Below are 11,584 nucleotides of genomic sequence, written 5' to 3'. Positions count from 1 at the left end.
CAGCTGTACTCGAATAACCTTGTAAGGTTCTCACCGCACTCTGAGATACAGTGCCTGCATGAGTGGTGACCTTTCCCAGCTTCATCAAGAACTTCTGAAGACAGTCAGTTGTTGATTAAAGTCTGTTAGGTTTACAATAAAGGTTCTTGGGAGTGATGCCACTTTTGGTTCCTCAAAGAACCTTTCAATGGATAAAGGACCGAGCTAAAAACCATAAGAGCGGGTTTGGCCTACATTTCACTCAATTGTTCTCCAGGTGGATGGAAAGAATGAGTTGGATTGGGGCAGAAAATACACACTTAAAAAGGAGGGTTCCTCAAGGGTTCTTTAGTAAAGAAAATGGTTCTATATAGAACCATGAAGACTCAAAGGGCATGCAATGGTAAATAGTTCATGTGTCCTAGCACCAAAAAGGTTTCTTCTACTATGTTGATGTCAAGCTTGTAACAGTAGAAGAACCCTTTTTTGGGTCTAAATAGAACCCTTTTCAAAAAGGTTCTATATAGAACAATCTACAGCGCATTCTCCGAAAATCTGAAGAACGCTTTCACCATAAAGTGAACCATTTGATCATGCAAAGGGTTCTTTGAGTGTCCATGGTTCTGTATAGAAGCAGTTCCTTACCAAAGAACCCCTGAAGAACCGTCTTTTCTAAGTGTGTTGGTGAAACTGGGTCTCCAGGGCTGGAGTAAATGTAGTCCAGTGGTAACCGACCACCACACCTTATCAGGTTGATGATTGTCCTCAAAAGTCCTTGAATGAGGTGCATTAAGGTCAAAACTGATGGAAATTGATGGATCTTCTGGACAAATTCTGGTGACCACTGCTGTGGGCAGTATTTTACCTGGTTAAATAACTTTATATCGATAAACGTGTCTAGAAAGTGGTTGAATAGTCCTATAATGTCCACACAACATACTCATTATGAGAAATATTACATAGTTTGCCTGTATTTAAATGCTTTTATTTACCAAGGTAATTTTTCTCAGTAGCGCACAAGCCAGTTGCCCAAATGCCAGAGGTCAGGATCATTCCTATTGGACAAGTCGCACATTGGGCTTAGATTGTCCTGCTTCATTGAGAAATAAAGCTTTATAAACTGGATAAAATTGGATAAAAACAAATATGCCTGACATTTCCCTCTATTACACAGGCTTGGCTTTTGGTCCAAGTTATCTGGCTAACTGTAAAATCTTGCTTTGGCTACTAATTTCCTCACATATTCAGTGCAATGAAAGTTTTTGTACCCCATCTTGTCTTTTGTAGATTTAACTAGGATAGCGGGGATCATAAACGTGTCACTCATTTACTGTCACTCCACCAACTTGATGCTAATGTAGACAACATGTCCTAAAGTAGCTGCTCCTAATTTTCAGGTGGAGCTGGTGGATGTGAATGACCACGCCCCGCGGTTTGCCCGGCCCATGGTACCCGTGGAAATCTCGGAGTCAGCAGCCGTGGGAACCCGGGTGCCTCTGGACAGCGCCACGGACCCAGATGCGGGTGACAACGGGCTCCAGTCTTACTCCCTGGCACCGTCCAAAACCTTTGGTATTGATGTTCTCACCAGGCCCAATGGTGCCAAGTATGCCGAGCTCGTTGTGTTGGCACCACTGGACCGAGAGGAGCGTGCCAGCTACGAGCTTGAACTCACAGCAACAGATGGTGGCGACCCACCTAGGACTGGCACCACAATGCTCAGGATCACCATCGCTGACTCCAACGACAACAGCCCTGCATTTGAAAAATCGTCATATGTGGTCACCCTGGCAGAAGACGCACCGCTGGGCATGCTGATAGTGGACCTGAATGCCACAGACCCAGATGAGGGCACCAATGGAAAGATTGTCTACTCGTTTGGTGCACACGTGTCCCCTAAAGTCCTGGAGACTTTTAGGATTGATCCAGATGATGGTCGACTCACTCTGCTGCGCAAAGTGGACTTTGAAATGGCCGATTCCTATGACATCGATGTCCAGGCACAGGACATGGGGCCCAACTCCATGCCGGCGCACTGCAAGGTGACAGTCAAGGTGCTGGACGTAAATGACAACAAGCCAGATGTGGCTGTGAGCCTAATGGCGCCGGGTGAAGAGGACGTGGCATTTGTGTCGGAAGCAGCAGCACTGGACACTTTCGTGGCGCTAGTAAGAGTGGACGATGCTGATTCTGGGCTGAATGGTGAAGTCGTGTGTCGCCTGCTGGGCCAGGGGCATTTTAGGTTGCAGAAAACGCATGAGAAAAACTATATGATATTGACCAATGCCAGCCTGGACAGAGAGAAAAGGTCAGAATACAGCCTGACAGTCATTGCGGAGGACCGTGGAGCACCTAGCCTGTCCACGGTCAAGCATTTTACTGTGCAGGTGCAGGACGAGAATGACAACGCCCCAAGCTTTGACAAGAGCAGGTATGAGGTTTTCAAGGCAGAAAACAATTCGCCTGGTGCTTATCTGGCCACTCTTCAGGCGTCTGACCCTGACCTTGGTGCTAATGGCCAGGTAAGCTACTCCATCCTGGAAAGCTTGGTTCAAGGCAGCTCTATCTCTACATATGTGACCGTTGACCCATCCACGGGCGCCCTCTATGCCTTGCGTACATTTGACCGTGAGGAACTCAGCCAAATCTATTTTCTGGTGCAGGCCAGAGACTCCGGAAACCCACCCCTAAGCAGCAATGTCTCTGTGATCTTGAATGTCCTAGATGAGAATGACAATCGGCCAGTTATTTTGGCGCCGCCCTTGTGGAACCACTCAGCTGAAGTCCCAGTCTCCAGGCGTGCTGATGCTGGAGAGCTGGTGACTGTCATCAGGGCGACGGATCGGGATGCTGGTGCCAATGGTGACCTTTCGTGCCACATCATTGTGGGCAATGAGGCGGGATACTTCTCAATGGATAGCAGGACTTGTGAGATCTACACTAATGCCAGCATGAAAGATGTTCCGATGGACAGAGTGGACATCACGGTTCTGGTGCAGGACCACGGGTCAGAGCCGCTGGGGACCAAAGCTGTGCTAAGGCTGACACTGTACGAGAACCTGGCTGATCATCACCAGACGGTAAGGCTGCATGACGTGCACTGCCAGAAATATACGTAAGTGTAGATATCTTTAGTTTAATAAAGGGAGATAATTGATTTTTTGGCTTTTTTTTGTCGATATCGTGCAGCCCTACCAGACAGGCAGTGGAAGTGGAGGGGAAAACGTCCCGGACGCTTCCACCATCATCATCATCTCTCTGGGTGCAGTATGTGGTCTCCTGCTGATCATCATGGTGGCATTCGCTCTGCGATGCTCGCGAGACAAGAAGGACACGCACTCCTACAACTGCAGAGTGGCCGAGTCCACATACCAGCAACATCCCAGGAAACCATCCCGGCAAATCCACAAAGGAGAGATCACCCTGGTTCCGACCGTCAACGGCACCCTGCCGATCCGGGCACATCACCATGGCAGCTCACCCGGAAACTCACCCGGCCAACAGAGGGCGCACATGAGCAGCCGGCAGAGTCACCACAGCCACCAATCACTGAACAGCCTCGTCACTATCTCGTCCAATCACATCCCAGAAAGCTTCGCCCTGGAGCTCACGCATGCCACGCCCCCTGTGGAGGTAAGGCGAACTTGCATATTGTAGTTTTACATATGTTACCACAAATAAGCGTCCCAAAATAGGTTCTTTGTAGCGGTGCTCTGGAAGAACCACTTGAACCAATCTTTTGAAAAATTCAGTTGACGGGTTCTTTAGGGCAGTGGTCCTCAGTGACCTTCCAGGCGGTCCATGTGTTTTGCTCCAACCCAACTCACAGTAAATATGGCTAGACCATTTGGGGGCCCCTGAGATCCGGTTTAAGGACCACCACCCTAAAGAACCGTTCAGTTCAAAGAATGCAAGGTTCTTTAGGGCTGTGGTTCTCAAACCATTCCACAGGGACCCCTGGACGGTTTATATTTTTGCTTGGTTTATATTTTCGCAGTGCATAAACCTGGAGAACCAATGTGGACCATCTTTAGATCATTTTAGAACCACCATCCTAAAGAACGTGTCAATCCAGTTGACTCATTTGAAAAGTTCCTGGTTCTCAGCAGTGGTTCCCGGGAACCCTTCCGACATTCCACATTTTTGCTGCAACCCAGTCTGAGGTACATACAGGTACAAATGTGGACCTGTTTGAGAACCGCTGCCCTGAGGAACCCTTTTAAAACCTCATTCGAAAGGTTCTCAAAAGTGGTGACAAAGAAACCTTTTTTGGCACCTTTATTTTCAAGCGTGCATAAGGCGCCTCATTTGAAATGCACACGTTTATTTGTCGGAACATATATAAACACATACATATGCATATTCATACATGTTCACAGATGCATACATATTAAAATTATAACTCAAACAGAACCTGCAGTCTTGCTGACTCATTGTCTGGTGTCGCCATCCTGTATCAGTTCACATGTTTACATACTGTCTAATTAACATTTTCGCATAATAACATCATCCACGTTCACACTGGCGTCAGCATTAACCCCCTTTTTTGTGTCTAACGTACATTTCCGACACCCGTGCATGCCTGTTTACGTGTCTGTGTGTTTGTTTACATGTTCCATCAGTATTTATTGTTATTATTTTTGTTCTTTTATTATTTTATTTTTTCTTTTTTTATTGTCTTGTTTTTTGCTGTAGCAAGTTTCACAGCTGCTCTCCCTACTCCATCAGGGTCAGTATCAGCCTCGGCCCAGCTTCAGAGGAAACAAATACACTCGCAGCTACAGGTAAACAAACAAACAATGAAGCAAACAAACAAACAAACAAACAAACAGGCAGACAGACAAGGCAGGCAGGCAGGCAGGGAGGCAGGCAGGCAGACGCAGCGCTCGGCTGGTGAGGAGGGTAGAGGAGAGGGGTAGTGGCCCGCCGCGTGGTGCTGGTTCGATCCGATTGGATGATAGGGACGTTTGTGGGTAGACTAGGACAGAACTTCCCTGTTGCCGTGGTCACCCACGTTCGCAGAATCTGATTGGACAGCTCCTCACATGAGGTCATAGCTTGCTTTTCTGTTTTTTTTTTTTCTCCCTTTTCTTTTCTCCTCTCTGTACTCATCTGTGTTTTTGGGTTTCTGGTTCATGCCGTTTTCTTACAAACCCACATATTTTTTACTACGTCCTGCACGTCATGCGACACACGGTGCTGTTTTATTAATGTAAATGCATTTTTTGGCCTCATTTATTTTGCATCATTTGCATTTTGTGGCACGTCTTTTTTGTGGTCGTTACATTTGCATTTTTTTTTTGTGCTCAAACATCACAGATGATGAGGAAACAGCACATATTTTACTAGATATGACATTTATACCATATTTTACATGATGTCTTATGCATTATAGCATGGAAATGCATGCAGAGTGACTGTTAGCAGCAGTTGTGTGCATGAGAGAGAGGCTGGAACTGGGTGGGTCCCTATGGTCCCGAGAGCTTCTTTGCCATTAGTCTAACAGCGTTGGAGCACATCTGTGGGTTTTGTGTACATTATAGAATGTGGTTTGTGTCTATTTCAAAGTTTTTGAAGGGCCATTTTTTACTCTGCGCACATTAAGACCGACATTTCTACTCAGTTAAGCCTGTTTCTTTGTTTGTCAGTGAAAACTGAGCTTTTGTTCTGCAGATTTTGTCTGTAGCCTCATCTTTTAAAGGCGTAGCTCAACCAGGAGGCATGCTAACGTGGCTAATTAGCTAACGGCCACCAGTTAGCATGGCTATATGACTTAATTCACAGTTAGCACATAGCTTATCTTTTCGTTTTGTATAGTTTCTAGTATGTGGTTTGGTTCAGTTTCAGCACAGATGCAGATTGTTGACAGTGTTGTAGTTTTATAGCCTGCATTGCTAACATTAAAGGGCCCATATCACTGAAATCTGAATATTCCTTGATTATTTTAATAGAAGAGTTTAATGTGGTATCTAAACACTGTTAAACACACTGTTTACTCTCCCAGTCCCTGTTTCGCAAATACAGCACAGTTTGCACTCAGTGCTTTTATGATGTCACAAATAAATTCATGTTCACATGACCATTTTCCAACCTCTGGAACCAAACAGACTGCCCCTTTAAGACTGCTGTATGCAAATGAGCTCTGTTCTGATTGGATGCACCTCGTCCACACTCTTCATAACTCCTTATAAGTGCTAAACTGGCCCCCTGCGCTAAGTTTATGTGACATTTTTTATTTGTGACATCACAGACAGCAGAATTTGCATGTTTGTGATGTCACAAATAAAAACGTGATGTAATAAAAGCTTAGCGCGTATCAGCCTACGGCAGTTTAGCTCCCCCATTCAGACCTATAAGGAGTTATGAGGAGTGTTTCAGCCGGGGCTGCTTTTTTGGGAAGAGGCGCAGCCAATCAGAACAGAGCTCATTTGCATACAGCAGTCTTAAAGGGGCAGTCTTTTTGGTTCTGGAGGTTGGAAAATGGTCCTGTAAACATGAATTGTGACTGTTTTTGGTGCATGAAACTACATAAATATTATAAATGGACCAAGACAAGAGCAGCAGGTGTGAAATGTGGGATCTGGGCTCTTTAGTGGTGCCTTTGCTGTGTATTAATATGGTAACACTGACGGCTCTCTGTCGGACCCTGTGTGCAGGTACGCCCTCCAAGACATGGATAAGTTCAGTCTGAAGGATAGTGGGCGGGGCGACAGTGATGCGGGCGACAGCGACTGCGAGACGGGCCGCGATTCGCCAATCGACCGGTTGCTAGGCGACGGCTTCGGGGAGCTTTTCCACATAGATGGACAGAACAGGCTCCACCCAGGTAAACACACACACCCCACACACACACACACACACAGTACAACAGTGGAGCGTGAGCTCAGACACTCATGGCGGGGGGTGGGGGGTGGCGGGGGGGGGGTGTTCGAGTTGTAAGTACTGCCCCCTCTGGCCTGCTGTATGTTAACACCCATAAACCCTGACCTGAGGTCAGCAGAGGCAGGACCCCCACCGAGACGCACACCTGCTGAACTGGGGGTCCGTTTAAAGCGATGCTTTACTGAAAAATCATCCCCATCAGGCGAAGCATGTTGGGGCTTCTTTAGTTTTAGCACTGGAGCTACGAGGCTAATATAGCTGACAGGTATTGGAAGCTTATACACACCAATTAGCCTGGAGCTTAACTGCACGTCAACTATCACTTTAAACCCACCAGGCAGTCAGTCAGTCAGTCAGTAAGACAGTCAGTCAGTCAGTCAGTAGTCAGTCAGTCAGTCAGTCAGTAAGACAGTCAGTCAGTCAGACAGTCAGTCAGTCAGTCAGTCAGTAAGACAGTCAGTCAGTCAGTCAGTTAGTCAGTCAGTCAGTCAGTCAGTCAATAAGACAGTCAGTTAGTCAGTCAGTCAGTCAGTCAGTCAATAAGACAGTCAGTCAGTCAGTCAGTCAGACAGTCAGTCAGTCAGTCAGTAAGACAGTTAGTCTCAGTCAGTCAGTCAGTCAGTCAATAAGACAGTCAGTCAGTCAGTCAATAAGACAGTCAGTCAGTCAGTCAGTCAGTCAGTGTGAATGTATGGGAGATTCCCAAGTTCATTCTGCAGTGACACCTCCAGCTGACTGTCTGTCCCACAGAGAGAGAGACAGTTTGATTTGATGTCAATAAGACAGTCAGTCAGTCAGTCAGTCAGTCAGTGTGAATGTATGGGAGATTCCCAAGTTCATTCTGCAGTGACACCTCCAGCTGACTGTCTGTCCCACAGAGAGAGAGACAGTTTGATTTGATGTGATTTGTTTTGAGGGAGCGAGAGAGACAGAGAGAGAGAGAGAGAGACAGAGAGAGAGAGAGAGAGAGAGACAGAGAGGGAGAGAGAGAGAGAGAGAGAGAGAGAGGGAGAGAGAGAGAGAGGTATATAAAGCATAAGAAGAGACAGAGAGAGAGACAGAGAGGGAGACAGAGAGGGAGAGAGAGAGAGACAGAGAGAGAGAGGTATATAAAGCATAAGGAGAGAGTGAGTGAGAGAGAGAGAGAGGAAGGAGTGTTACAGGATTCTTCACCTCTTTTAGCCAAAGTCACAGATGTCACTCTCCTCCCCTCTCCTCCTCATATCTCCTCCTCTGTCCTCCCCTCTCCTCCTCATCTCTCCTCCTCTCTCCTCCCCTCTACTCCTCATCTCTCCTCCTCTCTCCTCCCCTCTCCTCTTCATTCTCCTTCTCTCCCCTCTTCTCTCCTTCTCATGTCTCCTCCTCTCTCCTCCCCTCTCCTCTTCATCTCCCCTCCTCTCTCCTCCTCTCTCCTCTTCATTCTCCTTCTCTCCCCTCTTCTCTCCTTCTCATATCTCCTCCTCTCTCCTCCCCTCTCTTCCTCATCTCCCCTCCTCTCTCCTCCTCTCTCCTCCTCATCTCCCCTCCTCTCTCCTCCCCTTTCCTTCTTATATCCCCTCCTCTCTCCTCCCCTCTCCTCTTCATTCTCCTTCTCTTCCCTCCTCTCTCCTCCTCATATCTCCTCCTCTGTCCTCCCCTTTCCTCCTCATCTCCCCTCCTCTCTCCTCCCCTCTCCTCTTCATTCTCCTTCTCTCCCCTCCTCTCTCCTCCTCATCTCCCCTCCTCTCTCCTCCCCTTTCCACCTCATCTCCCCTCCTCTCTCCTCCCCTTTCCTCCTCATATCTTCTCCTCATCTGTTCTCTCTTCTCTTCTCTCATTCTCTCCTTCTCTCTCCCCTCCTCCTCTCCTCTCTCTTCTTGTGTCCTTCTCTCTCCTTCCTTTTCCTCCCCTCTTCATCTATTTTTTCTCTTCTACCGTAACTAAAACAGCGTCATAATGTACATCACTGTTTATTTGGCCTGTTTAATTCAGCTAGAATTAAAACTCTCTCTCTCTCTCTCTCTCTCTCTCTGTCTCTCTCTCTCTCTCTCTCTCTCTGTCTCTCTCTCTCTGTCTCTCTCTCTCTCTCTCTCTCTCTCTCTCTCTCTGTCTCTCTCTCTCTCTCTCTCTCTCTGTCTCTCTGTCTCTCTCTCTCAGTAGTGATGAAGCTGTGTACGGACGAGTGTCGTGTGCTGGGTCACTCCGATCAGTGCTGGATGCCCTCAATGTCCTCCACCGATTACCGCACCAACATGTTCATTCCCGGGGAGGAGAGCCGGCCGCGGCTGCTGGATGACGACCAGCGTTCGGTCGACTCCAACCGCAAGAGCTTCTCCACTTTCGGGAAGGACTCGCAGGAGGAGGAGGAGGAGGAGGACGGCGGAGGAGGAGGAAGCTCGCTGCTCTCCGAGATGAACACCGTCTTCCAGCGGCTCCTTCCTCCGTCTTACGCCGAGCTCGGCGACGACTCCGCCCCTTCCGCCGTCGCCGCGGAGACCAGGAAGTGTTTCCTGCCCGGGAAGGCGGGACCGGCGGCCGCGAGCCCCGCCTACCAGCAGGGCGTGGCGGCCTGGGCCGCGAACACGCACTTCCAGAACCCCAGCGGGGTCGCGGTGGCGACGGGTCACGGTCCGACCAACCACGCGTCGGCGCAGACGCACCTGAAGTGGCTGCCGGCCATGGAGGAGATCCCGGAGAACTACGAGGAGGACGAGATGGACAAACGCAACGAAGCCGTGGGCGAACTAGCCGCCGAGATTAGCAAACTGCTGCAGGACGTCCGCGACATCTGAAGAGCGAGAACCAAAACGAGAACCAAGACGAGACTGAAATGACCGTCAGCTAACAGACTGCTGTAAGACGTCCGTCGGAACCAGCGATGCGTTCGGACCGTCCTCGGAAACTCGCGCCAAGAGACACGTTTGCTGCTTTAGCTTTAGCACCGGTGCTACCAGGCTAACATTAGGTTGCTAAGTAATGGATGCTTATACCTAGCCAGCTAGCATGGTGCTAACTGCCTACCTGAATCCGTGTAGATTGTTAAGCAGTCGCTAATAGACTTTATAACACTTTATGACACCCAGTCACCTGTAAACATGGACTAAAATATGATAACGCTAATCTACTTTCATACACTAAATGCAGCCCATTCAAATGCACAGCTATGGATTTGTGCATTAGCACAGCTAAGCTTTCCACTTTTTGATGCTTAACGATCTCAGATAGCCTTGATTATGTGGTCACTATCACTGTCATCGATAAACATGCAATAAAGTATGTTAGCGTAGCATTAGCATGGCTTAAACAGCAACAGCAGCCTTGCTAAAGCTTGAATTTTGTCCATACTTTCGTACCCGACGCAGTCTGAGGCGAGTCTGCCGTGGTTCGGATGCAGTTAGCGCCGTGCTAATTGGTGGGGTGTCAGCTACCATTGCTAGTTAGCTACATTAGCCTCAGTAGATCAAGTAGACCAAGCTGGCTTTGGTCCATCCCAGCGGAAATGAACACGTTTCACGTCCGGTTGGTACGCGAGTTCACGAGGAGTTCACGAGGACCGTCCGAGTGCACGGCAAAACCAAAATATACACGAGATTAAAAAAATTAAAAAAGACCCTGGAACGTCTCTTCCTCTCCCTCTCTCCCTTCCTCTCCCTCTCTCCCTTCCTCTCCCTCCTCTCCCTCCATCACTCTGAGTGGAATAATCACGGAGAGAGAGAGCGAGCGAGAGAGGTTTAAGCGCTGAAGCCTTCACCCACTTGTCAATAGCGTGACTGTGTTTGTGTTTCTTTTTCGTGAAACTGGTGGTTTTGGAAACAAAGTGCGACGTCTTTTTTTTATGGTCTCTTCTTTTTGTACACGGTGAACACGACGTGACTGTAAATGACCTTTATATCTCGGCACTGTTCTTTTTTTTACTCTATATTTATATATGTATATGTGTGTTTGTACAGAAATCAGTACCAAATGTCTATTTTTATATTTCACTGCATGTAATAATTAATAAGTCAATGCGAATTTTGTTTATGTATGAGCTGATTAAGAAATTAAAAACTGTTCTTCACTCTAACGCGGCCTCCTGGTTTCACTCTTATTCTGTCTTAAACCATTTTGTGAGCTTGGCCTTCAGTTTTGGCCACAAATGTCATAAAACAAACAAAAAAAATCCTACAGTGATGCTAATTTCTGCTAGCGCCCATATGAGATTTCTAACTGTATGCTAGCGTCAACCCTCTATTGCACGATGTTGCCTCAGGGCAACAAAATCATTTTCCTGACTTCACAATAACAGTATACATATTTAAAGACAATAATAGAGTTAACAATAAAGGGAAGAGTTTGAGTAAGTCAATAAAAAGCATGTACGTGGTCATACTGTCTCTTAGTGGACACATTTAACCTTTTTTTATTTCCATTATCAATTTTTTTGTTATAAGAATTTGCAGAAATATGTTGCCTAGAAGCAACGCTGTGCGACAGTGTAATGGATTTAGCCAGTCACAAGCCAGGTCTCACCACTTCAAGGAACACAACGCTGTCATTCTTCCCATTGTCTCACAATGTTGCCTCAGGGCAACATATTCCAAAATAATAATTTAATGCAATGATCGGGACAGATTATTAATAATCATTATATGTAATTTTATAATTAATATAATTTAATAATCAAAGACCATTTTATGCAAGAAAAGTGTGAAGGTTTTAAATTGCTATCTTAATGCATGCAGTAGAGGGTGAAGCTAACGGT

At 47.1% G+C, this 11,584-nt stretch overlaps 1 protein-coding gene across 4 annotated transcripts in view; it reads left to right on the top strand.

Annotated features, from left to right (window-relative positions):
- The window catches only part of pcdh18a (protocadherin 18a), an 11,113-nt gene extending 495 nt beyond the window's left edge, over window positions 1-10,618 (top strand). Inside the window, exons 2-6 of one of the 4 annotated variants that reach the window (XM_036583682.1) lie at window positions 1,377-3,059; window positions 3,169-3,612; window positions 4,708-4,763; window positions 6,636-6,805; window positions 9,001-10,618. In XM_036583682.1, the coding sequence (XP_036439575.1) occupies window positions 1,377-3,059; window positions 3,169-3,612; window positions 4,708-4,763; window positions 6,636-6,805; window positions 9,001-9,632 (2,985 nt within the window). In that variant the 3' untranslated portion in view covers window positions 9,633-10,618. Of the gene's footprint in view, window positions 1-1,376; window positions 3,060-3,168; window positions 3,613-4,674; window positions 4,764-6,635; window positions 6,806-8,997 lie in introns of all 4 variants that reach the window. The other 3 variants (XM_036583681.1, XM_036583680.1, XM_036583679.1) reach the window with 3 other exon arrangements.
- The last annotated feature ends 966 nt before the right edge of the window (window positions 10,619-11,584 follow it).

This window comes from Colossoma macropomum, unplaced genomic scaffold (genome assembly GCF_904425465.1).
Source record: "Colossoma macropomum unplaced genomic scaffold, Colossoma_macropomum, whole genome shotgun sequence".
Lineage (NCBI taxonomy): Eukaryota > Metazoa > Chordata > Actinopteri > Characiformes > Serrasalmidae > Colossoma > Colossoma macropomum.
The sequence above is the reverse complement of the archived record's forward strand: the minus strand, read 5'-3'. Positions and strand labels throughout refer to the sequence as shown.